Source organism: Pleurodeles waltl, chromosome 10 (assembly GCF_031143425.1).
Source record: "Pleurodeles waltl isolate 20211129_DDA chromosome 10, aPleWal1.hap1.20221129, whole genome shotgun sequence".
Classification (NCBI taxonomy): Eukaryota; Metazoa; Chordata; class Amphibia; order Caudata; family Salamandridae; genus Pleurodeles; species Pleurodeles waltl.
The window spans coordinates 425273026-425295604 of NC_090449.1; the positions used below are offsets into that span (position 1 = coordinate 425273026).

General features: G+C 47.9%; 1 protein-coding gene across 3 annotated transcripts in view; it reads left to right on the plus strand.

Moving 5' to 3' along the window:
* Positions 1-22579, plus strand: part of WDR90 (WD repeat domain 90) — a 1338149-nt gene that overhangs the window by 804610 nt on the left and 510960 nt on the right. For all 3 annotated transcript variants that reach the window (XM_069210679.1, XM_069210680.1, XM_069210681.1), the window contains one exon: positions 4997-5108. In XM_069210679.1, coding sequence (XP_069066780.1) covers positions 4997-5108 — 112 coding nt within the window. The remainder of the gene's footprint in view (positions 1-4996; positions 5109-22579) is intronic.

The following is a 22579-nucleotide window of genomic DNA, read 5'->3' on the forward strand; positions in this document are numbered from 1 at the left end:
AGAATTAGGCAACAAGTTGGCCTGGATGTAACAAGTTGTTTAATACCTTACATTAGCAACTTTAGTAGTTCCAGTCATAAGTTGGCTATGCTGTTGTGGCAGCCTGTAACTCCGCACTCACCAATGGGGCTTCTACCCTTTTCCACAGTAAAAAGACAATTATGGGTTTTTATTGTTGAAACATGTAAACATACATCTTCCAATTTGTAATACACAGCACCCTGCCGTAGGGATCGATCGATAGGCCTACCTTAGGGGTAAAAAACATATATTTAAAAAGGAGGAATTGGCTTTGCCATTGCTTGAAATAGCAAAGTTGAGTTAAAAATGTACAACTGCCATTGGCAGACTGGGAGCCATGTTTTTGCCAACAGGGTATAAGCCAATCCAACATACTCACCATAAGGTCAGGGCATGGACTGCACTCGTATTCGAAAAACCAGCACCATCTTTCCAAAACTTATGGGGTGACCATACAAAAATAGGCATTACCTTACACTTCCCATAGAGTGCTCAGGTAAGTCTCATAAATTGCACAAGATGTCCAAGCACAGGACAGCAACATCCCACCACTAGCACTGTTCAGAGTTGTGCAACGCTTCGGGGACCTCGGAGGAGCTCCGTATGTTGACTCCCAATGTCATGTGACCTGCTGCCTGAGCATGCAGCCAGAGCTGGCAAAATGCAGTGTCTAAAGTATGCCACAGCTGTGATTTTGGCATACCACTGAATCCCACTAGAGAAATTTTGAGGTGGTAGCTTGTTGGAGGAGCCACCCCGACTCTGACTGTACCACTTCATCTCCACCTGACTTTGGCCCTGTCAGTGAGCTTTGCTCTGATGGCTCCAGCCCCAGTACTATGTCTGATGCCACTGGCCCAAGCCTCGATGCTGGCACCCAACATCACTGATGCCAGATTCGGATCTGATAGTTTTATTGGATACAAAACCTTAACAGTGGTGCTACGAGGATAATATTTATGAAGAGGCTAACATTTTTGAAGGCCTTCACTATACCAGTGGGTTTGAAACTTCCCCGAACATTGACCTGAATTTCCTGAACCCCATAGCCAGTGAAGAGTCTGCCTCCTTTGCATCTCATCAGGAGGGCGGCGGTTGTGCTTGATTTGACATTGCCTATTTAGAAGGTCAAAACCAACATCTTGACAGAGGTCCTCAACAATGCAGCTTCCACTAGGGAGCCTCTCTTAACGAGGCGCTCACTGATATATTGGTGGGCACTTGGGCAAAATCATCTGAATAGAGGTGGCAAGGCAACCGAGGCCCACCCGCGGGGAACTAAAGTCCTGCACCCTATACTGGAGAGTCTGGTGGTTCAGGCATTTGTCCAGTGCCTTAACTCACTCATCCCCACTCTCCACCTGATGGGGAAAACACAAGAATGGCAAATTTTCCAGTGGCAGCCTTGCACTGCGAACAGTGAATTCCTCCTGCCTCCTTTGATGGTATTCCCACACCTTGTTAGACAGGGTGGCTATTTCTCAAGAAATGTAAATCAAGCAAGGTCACCACTCTCTCTAGGCCTAGCTTTACCTGTTTGGCAGTTCCCCTAACAATAACACCCTTTTTCGAGCTTTTGATCGGGGATACCTGCAGAGACAACACCAATACAGGCCTCAGCAGCAACGGGCCTGCCATTCCTTTATAGGGCCAAGCTAGGGAGCTAACCGACAACGATGAGGCCTCTAGGGGCACCACACAACCTGCAGTGGTGGTTGCTGGACTGAGGTTGGATCAGCAGCAGAACCCTCTCCCAACCCCATCCAGAACTAACGGTTGTGATGGATCCTTTGTTGCTGGGTTGGGGAGGTCTTCTGGCAGAGGTTGAAATCAGAGGATGCTGGTCTCCAGCCGAGGCTCACTTCAACATCAGCTTGCTGGAGTTGCAAGCAATTGCTTGACCCTGAAAGTATTCCTTTCATCTACTCCCTTTCCTCTCCAAGGTACTCAAGAAGATCAAGACAGATCGGGCCCGAGTCCTCCTAGTGGCCTGGGACTGGGTAAGGAGGGTGTAGTACCCCAAACATCGAGCCATGAGAATATGTCCTGCTATCTGGCTGCCCCTTTCGGAGAAACTCCTGTCGCAGCAGCAGGGTCAAGCCTTTCACCCAAGCCTGCAAAAATCTACATCTCTATGCGTGGCGATAGAGTGGCAACAGTTGATGGCTTTCGATCTTTCTCCTGAAGTGGTTGGTGTCATCTTAGCAGACAGGCCTCTATCACCCAAATTGATTTATGAAGGATTCTGGGATACGTTTGTTGTCTGATGCTCTTCCGGAACATGCAACCTCTGCATGCACAGTTATCAGTTATTCTTCTGTTCTGTTTGTCATTAGCCCAGCAAAGACTTGCTGTGGCAGCAGTTAAAGGTTACTGTAGGAAGCTGGCTATCTATGTCAGGCACTATTATATGGGGGCACTATGCAGATAGTCCAGATGACCCTTTTTGGTTTTCAGGGTTACAAAGGACAATCCCCAAAACTCTTTTGTGGTAGTGTGGGCGAGCAATTAGGCTTCCCAGAGGGTAGTGCTAAGCATTTGTTGTACTCACAGAGGCAATAAATGAGACACACACTCAAGAAGGAACTTGAGATCAATGTTTAAAAAAAGTTACTTTTGTTTATAATATGTTTCAAACCCAGAATACTGTTGCAAGAACAAATAATGATGCAGTTTGAAGAAATCAAGCAAAATACTTGAAGTGTCTAAGGCAATATTGCAATCCTATGAAGGAAAACACATGTATTGCATATGGGCATTTAGCTGCCACTTACAGGACCATTCTTCAGGACTTAAGGTAAGCATGGGGCATTGTGTAAGGCAGAGGTGCTTTACGACATAGGTTGGCTCATTGGTTTCAATGTGGAACAGTCCTGGGCAAAAGAAGCTGCAGGTGAGACCTAGGGCCAGTCGGCTGAACCGACAGAGGGGGGCTCAGGTCTTGCAATGCTCGGGCTGTTTAGGGGTGTATAGGGTAGCAGCCAATGGACTGCTTACTGCTGGGATGCCTATATCCCCTGTGGGGAGTGGGCATACTACTATCTTAGAAGGACTAGTTCCAACTAAAAACAAGATGGTAGAGCCCTTCCTCGAGTGTCCATCTCGGGTAATTCACCCTTTGGGTGTGGTTCACCCAGAGGTCGTACACACCTGCTGACTAGCTAATTTTCCTGCCTTTCCTGGTGCCAAATGGGCCTTAGGGTCGGGGTGTCTACGCCCAGGTCAGGGGGGGGCTGAGGAGTTTGCATACCAAAGGCTGCAGGGCATTTGAAGCCCCTGGCCTTGGTATGTAGATCTGCTAGCCATCCTGCTGGAGTGAAAGACAGCACCCCACTCCGGAGCAGGCTTTGCTTCTGACCTCTGAGAGCGTGGTCTCTAACCTCCAGGGGGTCAGAAACTCGTCTGTGGTGGCAGGATGGTCATGAATAGTCAGCCAACACACTCGGAGACTAGTGTACCTCGGGGGACACCTCTAGGGTGCCCTCTGGGTACATGTCATAATAAATCCAATATTGGCATCACCCTAGATTTATTAAGACAAAGTGTTTGATACCAGACACCACAGGATTCAGTGAAGCCATTATGTGATGGGGTCATTTGTGTTGACGAGTATCATGCAGATATGAACACAAATCTAATGTAATTCTCCCTGCCTGAGGGTTCCCAAGCCTGCTGTAGGGGTGACTTGTATATATTGAGATGCAGTGATAGTAACAAGTCACACAATGGGTGTGCCATGTCTTGTTTTCACCTGCCTTGCACCAGGGCATGCAAGCTGCAATGGCAGCTGTGTGCATCTCGTTTTTAGGGGTGTCCCTGAGGGTAACACAATACGTGCTGCATCCCTTGGGGTCCCTCTCCTGTACCCATGACCAAGGTACCAGGGGTACCACGTACTATGGACTTACACAGGTAGACGCTGCCAATTGTACACATTGTTTATCCTATTTTTAGGTAACGAGCACTGGCGACCTGTTTAGCAGGGACTCAATGCACCTCAGGCGAAAAACCCCAGTACCAGTGAGTAAAAAGTGGGGGGTGACCATGTCAGAAAGGACGTTTTTCTACATTTCCTAATCTGCCCCTTTGTCTTTCTTACATTTATCTGATCAGCCCTCTCTTTTTAAGTCGCTTGTCATGATGTGTTTTTTTTAAGTCTCTTGCCCAAATGTTCCAGCCAACTCCATTTGTCATGTCACAGTGGGATTTTAATTTGGTACTCGCCTTTCTGGTGTGTGTTCCCTTCAGACCCATGCACAGTTGCCCTCTAAGCCTTCTTACCATCAAGACAGCATTCTTTATTGCCATAACATCGGTCAGGCAAGTGGATGAACTCCAGGTACTGTGTGCTTTCCCTCTCTATGCATCTTTCTTTTCAGATAAATTAGTTGTCTAGGCAGAAATGGCATCCATGCCCAAGGTAGTCACACCCTTCTACATAAGGCATTCTATCACCTTGCCAACTTTCTATGCATCACCTCATCCTTCCAAGGGGGAGGAATGACTTAATTGGCAATTCCCAAAATGGGCACTTAAGCTTCTCTGTGGACTGGAATAGGGACTACTGGCAGGACAACCAACTATTTGTTGGTTTCTCTGGGGCTAAGAAATGCAAAGCAGTGCAAAGAACGACTATCTCAAGATGGATTGTGCTATGCATAAATGTCTGCTATGGGTCAGCAAAGAAGCATCCCCCAAAAGGCTTGAATGCTCATTCTACCAGAGCAATGGCTGCTACCACTGCTTTGGCCTTTGAGTCTGAACCAACATATATAATGAAATACCCATCCTCCACTAAAGAATAAACAAAATAAAAGACAGCTTTTTCCACAACTTTGTTTCAGCATCTAAGGGTATCAGGGTCCAAATTTGCATTAAAATGTTTTTTTTTTGCTTTTGAGTGGGTGTTCATTTAAGTGTGTGGTCATTTTATCTTTCACCTGATTTTTAGGATTCACTTCCACTTGTTTCCTAGGTGTACTACTTTGCACTGGAAATCGACTAATTACAGGAAGTAACACCAAACGAATTCGGCTGTGGGCTGTGGCTGCAGTGCAGGAGTTAAGACTGAAAGGATCAAAGTCCAGGTGAGTGCTTTCCCCAAGTATCTCTGAATGTTTTTGTTGGGACTAAATAGGCTGTCCTTTGACTGCAGGTCACGTGTATTGCAGGGAACGTTGCCCCTGTAACAGAACATTTTTTAATTAGAATCATCTATGGTACTATACCAAAATAGCATCCACCCACTTAGCAGTATTTGCTGGAAAACGACTGGTAACGAAGTGGGATTGAAGTCACTAATGTAACTTTACAGCATGATTTTGATCATTAATATGCTTAGTCACATCTCCAATTTCCTGCCAAACAGTACCATAACAAGTGTATGAAATTGGCATAATTTGAATTGTAACCACCCCATCTTCCTGACGTGGCTATGTCCTTATGAGATTATGAATAGCCCTTTTGTAAAATGTTTAAATCAGTCTTCCTTCACCTCCCATATACCCACAGCCATGTAAAGTTGTCTGAATTTCTTTCAGGAACAATTTGGCAAAGTCTAGTTTAATTATGTAATAAAGAAATGTTTTTAATGGATGTGGAGCCAAATGTACTTTTGTACTGGACACAAATCGCGCACTGCCATTTTGTGACCAGTAATTTATTTTGGGAACCAAATTGTGTACTAATAGGTAAATTTGCAACATATATGACACAGAACTGTAGGCGGCTGGCTCAGTATATAGTGTACACCTGCAGGTAAGGTACCCTACACTGAGCCCAGGCAATCCTTAGTGATAGTGTAGGCAGCTCTAGAAAACCAGAACTCTCATAAGGGTAGCTGTGGAGAGCAGCAAAGGCTCATCCAGGAGGGTGTAAAGCAGTTCCAAATATCAAACAGGTCAGTCAGTGATTTATACACAGGAAAGAACCACAGCAGTGTTAGAAAAATATGTTATAATTATTGTAACACATACTCTAGAACTAACTTTGGTATATCTCCTAACCAGAGATATCAACATACAAAAATCTACTCAGCAACAGGTAAGTAAAGGTAAAAGATAACATGGGCCCCTGTGGGGGGGAGTTGGGGGTGGGGGGGTTGGTGAGGGGTCAAACCATGTACTAAAATAATGTGATGTGAAAAGCACTCTCAACCCACACTATCACCCAAGGACCCTTAGGACTGGGAAACTACTAAAACCCAAAAGGTAAGTAGGTAGGATTCCCTAGTCGCCCATGAGGAGAGTTGCAATCTCGGGTTAGTGTCCATAGGATAACATGGGGAAGTTGCAGTTGGAGTTTTTGCGTTTTAGGGCCCTTTCTAGAGGCCCCTGAGGAAGCCCGTTGGGACAAGGGGGGTTGGATAGTGCCCCACCCGTGGATACCCAGAACAGTGGAGTACCTACACCAGGTAGCCCAGGTGCATAGGGGTGAAGGTGTGATGGAATCCCCCATTGAAGTCAATGGGGACCTCGGCTGCTGTTGTGACCCTTGGACCAGGTCGGTGCAACCTAGGCGTGGATTCCTGAAGAAGAGCACCTTAGGCAAGAGGAGACAGAGTCCAGACCACCCATAGGTGCCCAGGCGGTGCTAGACCGCAATGCCCACCTTTCCTGGAGTTACTTTGATGTAGAACAGTGGACGAAGAAGTGCAGTTGTGGGGTCCAGGCGATATGAAAATATCCCAGGAGTCGTCCACGAGCTACCAACAAGCCCTGGCAAATGCTGGGAAGCATTGCAGGAAGTATGCAGGATTTGTGGGGACCAGCAAGGTCCAGGTGACCCAGACTTGGCAGGTATGTCAGGGCCAGCCCTCAGCAAATAGGAGAGCCACAATGTTTGGAGCCCCCAACAGGACCCTCCTGCATCAGGCACAGGGCGTCACAGCGAGGCCTCAGCAGCACAGGAAATAGGGATGCCCACATCGTAGGAGTGGCAGAGAGGACATCGCAGTTGGAGCTAGAGAATACTGGAGGTCAGGGCTTCTTGGAGCTAGGAGGTCTGGACTGAAAAGGCAACAAGCCTTGGCAAAAACAAGCAGACAGTGCACAGGGGTCCCAGCCAAGCAGCTCCAGCGAGGGACCACAGACTTCCCAGGTGCAGGGAGGATAGGTCAGACCTCTGGAGAGCCAAAGAACCACCACCTGTCTTGTAGACCCTTGGAGAGTCTTTGGAACAGCAGGATCCACAAGCCGGGCATTGTTGTTGAGGTGCCTGCGGATGCAGGGGAGTGACTCCTTCACTCTAAGGGATATTCCTTCTTGCTTTCCTAGGTGCAGGCAGAGTCCCTGTGACTCTCAAGATCGCATGACCACGGGCATTGCAGAAGTCTTGCAGAACTTGGAAAAAAGTTGCAGTAGGAACCCTCTTACTGGTTACAGTCTTGCTGTTGGTTCCAGCGAAGAACAGCAGCGGCTCCGGTGTCCACGCTTCAGAAGTGTCTTGCAGAGGAGACTTGCAGACGGTTCCTGAAGTCTTGCAGACGGCTCTAGGGTCCCACCTTCAGGGGATCCCTTGAGTAACCCAGGAAGGGGGTTGGACACTTACTGCAGTGACCCACCCATCAGGGGGGTCAGTGATGTCACCCAGCTGAACTAACCAATCAGATTCTCCCAGGGCCCTCTGCTCATCTTATTTCCAAGATGGCAGAATCAAGTGGCCACCTGGCAGAGTTCTTCGCACCTCCCTAGGGGAGGAGCTGGACGAGGGAGTGATCACACCCCTGCCCTTTATGTGGTTTCACACCAGAGTGGGAACCAGGGGGTTCCTACACTGGTGCAAACCGATTTATGCAAGTAGGGCACTAAATGTGCCCTTTAAAGCAGTCTGGTGGCGCTCAGGGGCACCCCACCCCAGCCCAGAGAAACCTATTTCTAATGAAGAGGTGGTCACACTTCTATCTTACAAGAAATTCCTTGTTCTGCCTTTCCCTGCCCAAGTTAGGCTCAGCAGCAGGAGGGCAGAACAGTGTCTGGGGTCAGCAGCAGCACAGGCTGCCATGCAGACCCTGCAAGGCTGCACAGGAAGTCTTTGGGGGATCCCCTAGGAAATCCCCAGAGTACATGGTATCATGCAACTAGCACTGGAATCATTGTAGTTTCATGATTCCAGCATGTTTGATTCCAAACATGCTTATGTTCAGTGAAGCTATTATGTAGTTGGACAACTCGTGTCGACTAGTGCCCACTGCATACCTTAAGATGGCTTTCCCCTGCATACAGAGCCCAGGAAATGGAGTCTGGGGTTTGTAGGGCCACCTCTGCTCATGCAGAGGTACCCTCTGTAGGAGGCTATCCTAGTTTGTAGTAGGAACCTTGGGTACTTACACCTTTTACCTGGTCCAGTTATCCCTTAATGGTGAAATGTAGTAGTGTTCTAGCAGCTTAGGCTGATAGAAGTAGCTATAGCAAAGCAGCTTGGGCTGAACTAGGACTGAACTAGGAGACATGCAAAGCTCCAGCAATACCACTATAGTTACACAGTACTTATACACAATAAAAGAAAAATACTCTGTGTTACCAAAAGAAAGGTACTTTATTTTAGTGACAAAAGGCCAAAAATATCTTCGAGGTAATACTCCTTCTGGAGGTAAGTATTATACACAGTATATACACTAGAGACCAAAATCAGGTAAGTAAATAGTCACAGAATGGTGCAAACAATAGAAAATACTATAGATTGCAATAGGAAGAAATAGGCCTAGGGACAACACAAACCATATACTAAGAAAGTGGAATGCGACTAACGAATTCCCCCTTATGCAAGTGTAGTGTGTAGTGTGTAGAGGGGCACTGGGAGTGTAAGAAAACCAAAAAGGTGAGTAAAATACCCCTCCCCAGAGCCCAGGAAAGTAGGAGTAAAGTACTGCTAGTTTCCTCAGGACACACTACAAGCCGTGATTAGTTATTGCAAGAACCAAGTGTAGGAGTCTGGACTGGCTTGTAGTGAGTACCAAGGGGTACTTACACCTTGCACCAGGCCCAGGTATCCCTTATTAGTGTATAGGGGTGTCTAGCAGCTTAGGCTGATAGAAAATGGCTTAGCAGAGCAGCTTAGGCTGAACTAGGAGACGAGTGAAGCTCCTACAGTACCACTAGTGTCACTTGCACAATATCATAAGAAAACACAATACACAGACATACTAAAAATAAAGGTACTTTATTTTTATGACAATATGCCAAAGTATCTCAGTGAGTACCCTCAGTATGAGGATAGCAAATATACACAAGATATATGTACACAATACCAAAAATATGCAGTATAGTCTTAGAAAACAGTGCAAACAATGTATAGTTACAATAGGATGCAATGGGGGCAACACAAACCATATACTCCAAAAGTGGAATGCGAACCACCAATGGACCCCAAACCTATGTGACCTTGTAGAGGGTCGCTGGGACTGTAAGAAAACAGTGAGGGTTAGGAAAATAGCCCACCCCAAGACCCTGAATAGTGAGTGCAAAGTGCACTAAAGTTCCCCAAAGAGCACAGAAGTCGTGATAGGGGAATTCTGCAGGAAGACCAACACCAGCAATGCAACAACGATGGATTTCCAGACTAGAGTACCTGTGGAACAAGTGGACCAAGTCCAAAAGTCACGATCAAGTCGAGAGTGGGCAGATGCCCAGGAAATGCCAGCTGTGGGTGCAAAGAAGCTGCTACTAGGCAGTAGAAGCTGAGGATTCTGCAGGAACGACAAGGGCTAGAAACTTCCCCTTTGGAGGATGGATGTCCCACGTCGTGAAGAGTCGTGCAGAAGTGTTTTCCCGCCGAAAGACCGCAAACAAGCCTTGCTAGCTGCAAGCTTGCGGTTTAGGGTTTTTGGATGCTGCTGTGACCCAGGAGGGACCAGGATGTCGCAAATTGCGTGAGGGGACAGAGGGGGCGTCCAGCAAGACAAGGAGCCCTCTCAGAAGCAAGCAGCACCCGGAGAAGTGCTGGAACAGGCACTACGAAGTGGAGTGAAACGGTGCTCATCCGAAGTTGCACAAGAGAGTCCCACGCCGCCAGAGGACAACTCAGGAGGTCGTGCAATGCAGGTTAGTGTGCCGTGGACCCAGGCTTGGCTGTGCACAAAGGAAATCCTGGAAAAGTGCACAGGAGCCGGAGCAGCTGCAAAAGATGCGGTTCCCAGCAATGCAGTCTGGCGTGGGGAGGCAAGGACTTACCTCCACCAAACTTGGACTGAAGAGTCACTGGACTGTGGGAGTCACTTGGACAGAGTTGCTGGATTCAAGGGACCTCGCTCGTCGTGCTGAGAGGAGACCCAGGGGACCGGTGATGCAGTTCTTTGGTGCCTGCGGTTGCAGGGGGACGATTCCGTCGACCCACAGGAGATTTCTTCGGAGCTTCTAGTGCAGAGAGGAGGCAGACTACCCCCACAGCATGCACCACCAGGAAAACAGTCGAGAAGGCGGCAGGATCAGCGTTACAGAGTTGCAGTAGTCGTCTTTGCTACTTTGTTGCAGTTTTGCAGGCTTCCAGCGCGGTCAGCAGTCGATTCCTTGGCAGAAGGTGAAGAGAGAGATGCAGAGGAACTCTGATGAGCTCTTGCATTCGTTATCTAAGGAATTCCCCAAAGCCGAGACCCTAAATAGCCAGAAAAGAGGATTTGGCTACTTAGGAGAGAGGATAGGCTAGCAACACCTGAAGGAGCCTATCAGAAGGAGTCTCTGACGTCACCTGCTGGCCCTGGCCACTCAGAGCAGTCCAGTGTGCCAGCAGCATCTCTGATTCCAAGATGGCAGAGGTCTGGAGCACACTGGAGGAGCTCTGGGCACCTCACAGGGGAGGTGCAGGTCAGGGGAGTGGTCACTCCCCATTCCTTTGTCCAGTTTCGCGCCAGAGCAGGGCTGAGGGGTCCCTGAACCGGTGTAGACTGGTTTATTCAGAAATGGGCACCATCTGTGCCCATGAAAGCATTTCCAGAGGCTGGGCGAGGCTACTCCTCCCCTGTCTTAACACCTTTTTCCAAAGGGAGAGGGTGTAACACCCTCTCTCTGAGGAAGTCCTTTGTTCTGCCTTCTTGGGCCAAGCCTGGCTGGACCCCAGGAGGGCAGAAACCTGTCTGAGGGGTTGGCAGCAGCTGCAGTGAAACCCCTGAAAAGGCAGTTTGGCAGTACCCGGGTCTGTGCTAGAGACCCGTGGGATCATGGGATTGTGCCAACAACGCCAGGATGGCATAGAGGGGGCAATTCCATGATCTTAGACATGTTACATGGCCATATTCGGAGTTACCATTGTGAAGCTACACATAGGTAGTGACCTATGTGTAGTGCACGTGTGTAATGGTGTCCCCGCACTCACAGTCTGGGGAATTTGCCCTGAACTATGTGGGGGCACCTTGGCTAGTGCCAGGGTGCCCACACACTAAGTAACTTTGCACCTAACCTTTACTAGGTAAAGGTTAGACATATAGGTGACTTATAAGTTACTTAAGTGCAGTGAAAATGGCTGTGAAATAATGTGTGCATTATTTCACTCAGGCTGCAGTGGCAGGCCTGTGTAAGAATTGTCAGAGCTCCCTATGGGTGGCAAAATAAGTGCTGCAGCCCATAGGGATCTCCTGGAACCCCAATACCCTGGGTACCTCAGTACCTTATACTAGGGAATTTATAAGGGTGTTCCAGTATGCCAATGTAAATTGGTGAAATTGGTCACTAGCCTGTTAGTGACAATTTGGAAAGAAATGAGAGAGCATAACCACTGAGGTTCTGGATAGCAGAGCCTCAGTGAAACAGTTAGTCATAACACAGGTAACACATTCAGGGCACACTTATGAGCACTGGGGCCCTGGCTGGCAGGGTCCCAGTGACACATACAACTAAAACAAAATATATACAGTGAAAAATGGGGGTAACATGCCAGGCAAGATGGTACTTTCCTACACCAAGCAAGATTGCAAACAACAAATAGTGGATTCCTGGACCTGAAGACCTGTAACGAGAGGACACCAAGTCCAGAAGTCGCAGAAGATTCCAGGAAAGACAGGAGCCCCTGCCAACCTAGAAGATGGTGCAAAAGAGGATTCTCCGGTTGGAAGAAGTCTGCAGAAGAGCAGCAAAGAAGATGGCTGCGAGTTCCTCCATGATGCAAAGGATGTCCCACGTCGAGATGTGGGATGCAGGCGAGTTGCAGTGTAGGATTTGTCCAACAACCCTAGGTTCAAGCAATGTCCCGGATAGTGTCAAAATGGCTCTGCCTGGACCCAGGAGGGACCTGGGGGCCTCAACTCAGACTGAGGAGGCAGAGGGGGCTCCCAACACTTCGGGAAACCACAGATGACCAGTCAGCATCCATGGAGGTCCCAGGACACAAGGACAAAGAAGGTGCAAATTGCGGTTGCTGCAGCACTACAAAGGAAGGTCCCACGCCGCCGGAGAACAACTAAGCGAGTTAAGCGTCGCAGTATAGAGTGCTGGCGACCTGGGCCAGGCTGTGCACGAAGGTTTCTTGCAAATAGTGCACAGAGGTCTCAGGAGGTACAGATAACACGGTGCACAGGGATACTGTCACAAACGGGGAAGGCAAGCTCTTGCCTCTGCCAAATTTGGACAGCTGGACCTTAGGACAGTCTGTGTCAAAGGAGTCCACCACCTGTGTTCCAGGGAGCATGCTCGTCGCCAGGAGAGGAGTCCCAGAAAACTGGTTGACGTCTTAAAAGGTACCTGCTGGAGCAGGGAAGTGACTCCGTCACTCCACTGGAGATTTCTTCGGTCCTTCTGGTGCAGGGTGAAGACAGGGAGTCCTCAGAGCGTGCACACCTTGGAAACTGTTGCAGTTGCTGGCTGGAGCTGAAGTTGCAGGGACACGGTAGCCTTTCTGGATACTTTGTTGCAGTTACAGCGGTTCCTGGAGCAGTCTGCGGTTGATCCTACGGCCCGAGGATGAAGCAGGAGTTTCAGAGGATTCCTGGTGGAAACTTGCAAGCTGAATCTTAAGAGGAACCCACAGGAGAGACCCTAAATAGCCCTGGCAGTACTGAGGGTCCATGGTGGAGTCCCCAGGATGCATGGGATTGGCACGCCAATGCCTAATTTGGAAAGGGGGGGACAATTCCATGATCTTAGACACCTTACATGGCCATATTTGGAGTTACCATTGCTAAGTTACATACAGGTATTGACCTATATGTAGTGCACACATGTAATGGTGTCCCCGCACTCACAAAGTCCAGGGATTTTTGCCCTGGACTGCGTGGGGGCACCTTTGCTAGTGTGAGGGTGCCCTCACACTTAGTAACTTTGCACCTAGCCTTCAGTAAATAAATGTTAGACACATAGGTGACTTATAAGTTACTTAAGTGCAGTGAAAATGGCTGTGAAATAGTGTGTGCACTATTTCACGCAAGCTGCAGTTGCAGCCCTGTGAAAGGGTTTGTCTGAGCTCCTTATGGGTGGCAAAAGAAATACTGCAGCCCATATGGATCTCATGGACCCCCAATGCTCTGGGTACCTAGGTACCATATACTAGGGTCTTATAAGGGCAGCCCAGTGTGCCAATTGGAATTAACTATAGTGACTAATTTGGAAGTAGAGAGAGCATAAGCACTGAAGTTCTGGTTAGCAGAACTTCAGTGACACAGTTAAGCACTACTGACAACACATGCATTAGGCCACAACTATGAGCACTGGGATCCTGGCTAACAGGATCCCAGTGCGACAGGCACAAAATACTGACAAATAGGGTTTTAACGATGTGCACTGGGGTCCTGGCTAGCAGGATCCCAGTGTGACGGTAAAAACACACTGACACACACTCACAAACAGGCCACAAAGGTGGGGGTAACCATGCTAGGAAGAGGCTACGTTCTCACACCCTCACACTTAGAATCATGCACCCTGCCCTTGGGCTGAAGGGCCTACCTTAGGGGTGACTTACAGAGTCAGAGTGCAGTGACCATGATATAAGTCAATCCTTATATCTGGAGTGAAGGATCCATGCACCATTTCACACAGGCTGCAATGGCAGGCCTGTAGTCAGTTTGCATGGGCCTCCATGGGTGCCACAATACAGGCTGCAGCCCATGGGGGACCCCTGGTGTACCAGTGCTCTGGGTACCTATGTACCAGGTACTAGGGGCTTACATGGGTGTACCGGCATGCCAATTGTGGGTTGTAAAAGTGTACTACATTCTAAACCTACTGAGACCAGGGACACAAATTGGGACAACCATGCCAGAAAGATGCTACTTTCCTACAAGAATGACCTGGGAATTAATATTCATTTGACAGGTCGCAAATGGCGATCCCTTCAATTGGCCACCTTCTAATGGATACTTTTAAACTTGGATTCCTCACCTTTATACTATCCTAAGTGCCAGGCTGAATCCGGAAGATTTTTTAGTAAAGCCCCGGCATGCCAGTAGGTGGTGTTGTGCAGCTCTGCTCTGAGTCTGCTCTGCCACGGAAGTAACAGTTGGAATTGCGTATGGGTGCCTCCCAATCACTTAATCATTGACTAGCTTTTTTCTAGTTTATTTCTAGTGTGGAAGAGGACATAACCCCTCATAAAACTACAGGCCACATGTAAGAAGATCCGGTTTTGCGACATGCAAAGTGCGAGTCGCAAAACCGGATGTACAACAGTGTCAATGACACTGTTTGCGATTCGCAATGGGGTCGCAAATGACCTACCTCATGAATATTCATGAGGCAGGTCACAATTTGCGACTCCACTGGAAATGGCGGCACTCACAGGGATGGTGGCCTTCTGGTGTCATCAGACAACCATCTCTGTTACTGCTTTTAAATAAAGCAGTATTTTTTTTTTTAATGCAGCCCGTTTTTCTTAAAAGAAAGCTGAATGCATTTCGAAAACAAAAGTGAAAAGTTTTTTTTTCTTTTCATTTTTTTAGAGCAGGCAGTGGTCCGTGGGAATACTGCCTGCTCTGCATTCACAAAGGGGAAGGGTCCCCTGGGAACCCCTTCCATTTTACAAATGGGTTAGCATCAATTTGAAATTGGTGCTAACTGCAATTGTTTTGCGGCCGCATTCACAGTCACAAAACAATCACGCATACCATTTAGATTTGGTATTAGGAAGGGATGCCCTTGACACGCCCCTTCCTAATACCGAATTGCAAAACCCAACCTGGATTCGGTAACAAGTTACCGAATCACAGTTTGGGCTTTGTACATCCGAAAAAGCATTTTTCTAGTCGCAAACGGCGGCCACTTTGCAACTAGAAAAATGCTTTGTACATCTGGCCCTATAAGTATTAAACCTTGTAGGGACTGTAAAAAATAGTCTGTGACAGATCCCCATGAGTAATGCCTCTGATGTCTTGGTTCGGGCCATGGCCCCAAGTCATTTGAGGAGTGTGCTTTGATTAACTCAATGGCGATACTCTACCACGAGGAAAAGCTGTACATTAATGAACTCTGCAGGAAGTCACCTAAGGGACCATGCCCACTCGAAGTCAAGGAAACTCACTCAAGGTCGGTCCTGCAACAGGTCATTGTTGAGATCCAAGTCCTTGAGGAAGTCCATATCAAAAAAGAAGCACAAGAATTGAAATGGGCCTCATCCCAGCTGTGCCACTATCCTTCTGAGAAGTCAGGGGGATGTCAAGGTGCCCCCCCAGGTCCACTCCTGATCCTCTATTGTGGATCTGACTCCAGGATTGGTCTCTATGCACCCTGAATTTATGGACCCATCAATGGCACCACAACTGATTGAAGTGTTCAAGGAGGCCATGGTCCACATCTTCTGTACCCTGCCTACTCCCTCTGGTGCACCTTCGGATCCCACAGAGGCCTCCTATTGGCAAGTCCATACTTGGTGCTGTCTGTACCTTCTGAAACTGCATGGAGTTCAGCTGTGGCTTCAGGTCTAACTCGACGCACACCACCACGATACCTTGCTTGTTTTTACTGTGTTGATGCTGGCACTAATTCCACTGCCACAGAAGGAGGGTATCAATGCTGTTGCTCTATCCAACCTTGATCCACATCATTCTGTAATTAGGCTGACACCCCATTCAGTTCCAATTCATTAGGACTCTGATTAAATAGTAGTCTTAATGAGGAGTCTCCCTCCTCTACATCACCATCCTTTGGGTTTGGAGTATTACCAGAGCCAACTTCCTTTTTGGCAATGATGTTGGTAGTGGGGATAACTTTGTCCATCAGACTGATGGCAAAAGTTTTTATATGGACCTTCAAGAGGCCTGTGGGCAGGACACTTTTCTGACACGAGGCTGGTCTCACCCTGTGACCCTTCCACAAAAGAATCTACTTCATTTACCATGGTTATCAGGCAGGTGACAAAAGTTTTGGATTGACAGTTACCTTCCATTGAGGTAAAAACCTATATCCTCAGTAAGGTGTTGAAGACGGGGCAATCTTCATCAGAGTCCTTACTGCCCTTCATCAAGGTCATAACCAAAACCCTCATGGTCAGTTGGAACAAGCGCTGCTCTTGCCTGCAAGTAAACTGACAGGTGACATGTTAGAAATTGGGTTTTTGGTTGGCAGTCAGGTTACCCCCTGTCCAAGCAAAAGCCCTCACTCTAGTCAGGGTAAGTCACACACAATCCAAGATTATCCTGTGCCCACCCTCTGGTAGCTTGGCACGAGCAGTCAGGCTTAACTTAGAAGGCAATGTGTAAAGTATTTGTGCAATAAATCATAAAATACCACCATATAGCACCACAAAAATACACCACACAGTGTTTAGAAAAATATAGAATATTTATCAGGATAATTGTAGGTCAAAAGAATAAAGTTGCAATGGGAAATTGTAGAGTTATCACTGAAAAGTGATATAAAGGGGGTCATTCTGGTCAAAAGACCGCGGCGGTCATTCTGGGTTTCCCACTGGGCTGGCGGGCGACCGCCAAAAGGCCGCCCGCCAGCCCAGTGGGAAACACCCTTCCACGAGGAAGCCGGCTCCGAATGGAGCCGGCGGAGTGAAAGGTGTGCGACGGGTGCAGTAGCACCCGTCGCAAATTTCAGTGTCTGCTAAGCAGACACTGAAATTCAAAGTGGGGCCCTCTTACGGGGGCCCCTGCAGTGCCCATGCCATTGGCATGGGTACTGCAGGGGCCCCCAGGGGCCCCACGACACCCCTCACCGCCACTTGCTGCGCCGCCATGGGGAATTCCTCAGGGCAGTGGAAAACCGGCGGGACACCGCGGGTTTTCCGGTTCTGACCGCGGCCATACCGCCGCGGTCAGAATGCCCTCAGGAGCACCGCCAGCCTGTTGGCGGTGCTCCCGCTGACCCCGGCCCTCTGGGGTCGGAATGACCCCCAAAGTGTCTTAAGTCTTTAGAATATAAACAAAGTCTCGTTCAAGCACAAGTACCTGGTTTGGAGTGGAACAATCTCAGAAGGCCACAAAGGAAGAGATGCGTGGAAAAAAGGGTGTGTGCGTCGATTTCTCCCCAGCACACACAGACTTGCGTCGGTATTTTTCACGCGGGGAAGTCGTGCGTCGTTTTCCGGCGCGCAGACAGTCTCTTTCTGTGGGTCGCGGGGATTACCAGATGTCCTGGGTCTGTGCGTGGATTTTCCTGCTTGTTTTCCGGCTGCGTGTCGGTCTGCGGGGCTGCGCGTCGAAGTTTCGATCTCACGGCAGGCGTTGCGTCGATTTCTCCTTGGAAGTCGGGCGGCGTTGTCCTTGCAAGGCCCTGCGTCAAAGTTTCGATCTCACGGCAGACGTCGCGACGATTTCTCCTTGGAAGTCCGGCGGCGTTGTCCTTGCGAGGCCATGCGTCAAAGTTTTGATCTCACAGCAGGCGTCGCGTCGATTTCTCCTTGGAAGTCGGGCGGCGTGGTCCTTGCGAGGCCGTACGTCAAAGTTTCGGTCGTCCCGGAGGCATCGCATCGATCAGCATCTGTGTGCGCCGTTTTTCTTGCCACGGAACAAGCTGTGCGTCGTAAATTTCAGCGCACGGAGCGTCCAAGTGAAAAAGAGAAGTCTTTTTGGTCCTGAGACTTCAGGGAACAGGAGGCAAGCTCTATCCAAGCCCTTGGAGAGCACTTTCACAGCCAGACAAGAGTTCAGCAAGGCAGCAGTCCTTTGTAGAAACCAGACAGGTGAGTCCTTCGAGCAGCCAGGCAGTTCTTCTTGGCAGGATGTAGTTTCTGGTTCAGGTTTCTTCTCCAGCAAGTGTCTGATGAGGTAGGGCAGAGTCCCTGTTTTATACCCAAATGTGCCTTTGAAGTGGGGGAGACTTCAAAGAGTGGCTAAGAAGTGCACCAGGTCCCCTTTCAGTTCAATCCTGTCTGCCAGGGTCCCAGTAGGGGGTGTGGCAGTCCTTTGTGTGAGAGCAGGCCCTCCACCCTCCCAGCCCAGGAAGACCCATTCAAAATGCAGATGTATGCAAGTGAGGCTGAGTACCCTGTGTTTGGGGTATGTCTGAGTGAATGCACAAGGAGCTGTCAACCAAGCCCAGCCAGACGTGGATTGTAAGGCACAGAAAGATTTAAGTGCAAAGAAATGCTCACTTTCTAAAAGTGGCATTTCTAGAATAGTAATATTAAATATTAAATCCAACTTCACCAGTCAGCAGGATTTTATATTACCATTCTGGCCATACTAAATATGACCTTCCTACCCCTTTCAGATCAGCAGCTACCACTTCAATACTGTATGAGGGCAGCCCCAATGTTAACCTATGAAGGGAGCAGGCCTCACAGTAGTGCAAAAACGAATTTAGGAGTTTTACACTACCAGGACATGTAAACTACACAGGTACATGTCCTGCCTTTCACCCACACAGCACCCTGCTCTAGGGGTTACCTAGGGCACACATTAGAGGTGACTTATATGTGGAGAAAGGGGAGTTTTAGGCTTGGCAAGTACTTTTAAATGCCAAGTCGAGGTGACAGTGAAACTGTACACACAGGCCTTGCAATGGCAGGCCTGAGACAAGGAAAAAGGGGCTACTTAAGTGGGTGGCACAACTAGTGCTGCAGGCCCACTAGTAGCATTTAATCTACCGGCCCTATGCACATAGAGTGCACATTACTAGGGACTTATAAGTAAATTAATAGTCCAATCAGGTATGATTCAAGGTTAACATGTTTTAAGGGAGAGAGCATATGCACTTTAGCACTGGTTAGCAGTGGTAAAGTGTGCAGAGTCTAAAAGCCAGCAAAAACAGTGTCCAAAAAGTGGAGGGAGGCAGGCAAAAAGTTAGGGGTGACTACCCTAAGGCGGTCAGGTCTAACATGACACATCATCTCAGACTCACTCTGGATGACCCTGCTTTTATTACGCAGCAGCCTACTCTGGAGAGCCTAGTATTACAGGCCTTCACCAGCAGGATTAACCTTGCTTGGCGCTTTTCCAACTACCAACTCTCCCCTTCCCTGGACAGAAAGTCGAAGAGAATGGAGCAGTCTGTGAAAACATTTTTTTCTGCTACCACCCTCGCCCTTTGTTCTGTTGATTCTGTCTGCTTCCTAGACAGGTACTCCTATGCCTTAAGGGGCTTTTCGCTCAAATCTGACCAGCAGCCCCTGAAGAAGTCTGTGCTAATCTGATAGAGACCTTCTAGCTGCAGACTGCTTTCCTTTGAATTCTCCCCAGGTTTCAAACTGGATGTGGAAGATTTTACGTGAGCAGTGCCTCTGCAGGCTGGTAGGTGGCATTGATCAGCTCTGCATCCTTCGTCAGCATTGTTTGTGCCAGAAAGGACGTCATGGTACCTATATACGCGCCATGCAGGCGCACCACCGTCAGTTCTTTTCTTTCTGCGACAGCCAACGCTGATCTAACAGAAGTGCTACCCCTGTAGGAAAGTACCATCTTTCTTGTCATGTTACCCCTATTTTTACCTGTATGTCAGTATGTTTTTGCCCGTCTCTTTGGGATCCTGCTAGCCAGGACCCCAGTGCTCATAATTTGTGGCCTAATGTGTGTGTTGTCAGTAGTGCTTAACTGTGTCACTGAGGCTCTGCTAACCAGAACCTCAGTGCTTATGCGCTCTCTTCTTTTAAATTCGTCACTTTAGGCTAGTGACTTCAATCAAGTCAATAGTAACTTTATTTCGGCTAAAAGCCATAAAAGTAAACAAGAAAACACCATATCATAATTAAGCAACATGTCAGTTATAAAAGGAATGAACAGGAGATGCCACATTATGCATTAAGAACCCTGGATAAATTATAAAAACACGTAATTATAAAACAGTACAAAATAAACATTGTTCTTAAAATCTTAAAATCCTAAGGTGTTAAATCTAAAACTTAATGGGCTATTTTATCTTCTCTCCAATCAAATGACAACTTGTTATATTAAATAACTAAAAACCAATATGTTAAAACACAGAGTTATGGCAATTCTCTGGATCTTATAGCCCATGCGCTTTGCAGATATCTCGCAACTGAGAAAACTATTTTATCATTTGTATCAGTTGTCATAAGGCGTAATGCTGTATTCCATTCCCTTATCCCCGTTAACCTACATAGCGGGGCAATCCACTTCTTTCTAGGTGCCAAATATCTAGGGCAAAAGAACATGAAGTGCGCAAGTGACTCTGTTGTCTTTTTACAATAATGGCAAAATATTGAATTGCAATCCTCCTCTCTCCATTTATCAGTGAATGTCTTGAGCGGGAGGATCCCTAACCTAAATTTAATAAAGTGATTTGGTATAGGGAGGGTTTACATTGTCCATATAGGTCTCAAATTTGGGACTACATTTATGGTCTAGAAACTGAAGGGTCCGGCTGCCTTGATTTTTAGACCAAATTTGCACCAAGATGTTCTCCCAATAACACCTATTTATACGCTCTTTAACTTCATTGGTCAGGTTTCGAGGAGCACTCCACACTTCCTCCATTTTAAGGAGTATACACATATCTCTGGTGTGTCTGAACCAAGGGATCTTTAGTTCAGTCACCTGCAAGAAACTCATCTAGTGCTGTGCGGAGGTTAGACAGGTGTTCAGACGTCCAAAGACGAACCCAGTACTTAAGTGGTCTTAGAGCAATTTCGTTATGTATCTCATTTAAAGCTAGGTCAAATCTAAGGGGGGTGAGAGGGGGTACTCATCGGCAGTCGCGGAAATTTCCATAAGAAACGGTTTTCTACCGTAGTCAGACACCTAGAATTAGTGTGTCCCCAAAGCTCGGCACCATAGATTGAAGCTGCAACTGCCGCTGCTTTATAGACAGTAATGGCGGGTGATATCTCCCCTTCTGTAATATTGGCAATTTTCCTCTCCTCCCTATCACCGTTGACCTTTGCCTAAGAACTGTCCGACTCTTCCCAATCTGCGCCGCCCATTTTTGGTCTTCACTTAGCCTAATCCCCAGGTAGTCAAATTGGCTGACTCTCTCCACTGATTGGCCTGCTATGGTCATTTCCCCCCTGAACAATTTATGCGGATTCAAGGCCATGAATTTTGATTTTGTTGTATTTATTTCAAGTCCTCTATTAGAGCAGAAATTGTAAAAAGAATCCAATTAGTTTTGCAAGCCCATGGGTGTTCTCGAAATTAACAAGGTATCGTCAGCGAACATTAAAATGGGGACAGAGGCTCCAGCTAGCTTTGGGGCATCATGATTGCAGCGCAACAGTAGATTAATGTAGAGATTAAACAATGTTGGGGCCAGAATACACCCCTGCCTAATCCCGCTTTTGACAGGTATGGCTTCTGTTAAATCGCCACTTTGAGACCAGCGTACTTGAGCGTAAGTCCCCTCAAGTAAATACCTAATCAGTCTTAGTAATTCTCCATCAAGTTGGTAGCTCTCCAAAACTTTCCACAGGAGATCCCGGCTAGTGACTTCATTTACCAATTTCAATTGGCACACTGGACCCCCCTTATAAGTCCCTAGTATATGGTACCTAGGTACCCAAGTCATGGGGGTTCCAGGAGATCCTTATGGGCTGCAGCATTTCTTTTGCCCCCCATAAGGAGCTCAGACAAACCTTTTCACAGGCCTGCCATTGCAGCCTGCGTGAAATAGTGCACACACTATTTCACAGCCATTTTCACTGTAACTTATAAATCACCTATATGTCTAACCTTCACTTGCTGAAGGTTGGTGCAAAGGTACTAAGTGCGAGGGGGCACTTGCACTAGCAAAGGTGCCCCTACATAGTTCAGGGCCATTTCCCTGGACTTTGTGAGTGCGGGGACACCATTACACGCGTGCACTACATGTAGGTCAATATCTATATGTAGCTTCACAATGGTAACTCAGAATATGGGCATGTAACCTGTCTAAGGTCATGGAATTGTCCCCCATTCTAAATATGGTATTGGGGAGCCAATCCCATGCATCCTGGGGGCTCCACCATGGACCCCCAGTACTGCCAAACCAGCTCTCTGAGGCTTGCACTGCAGCTACAACTGTTGCCACCTCACAGATAGGGTTCTGCCATCCTGGGGTCTGGGCAGCCCCGTCTCAGGAAGGTAGAACAAAGCATTTCCTCTGAGAGCAGGGGTTACACCCTCTCCCTTTGGAAATGGGTATTACAGGCTGGGGAAGGATAGCCTCTGGAAATTCTTTGAAGGGCACAGATGGTGCCCTCCTTGGACAAACCAGTCTACACCGGTTCAGGGACCCCTTCTCCCCTGCTCTGGCGCAAAACTGGA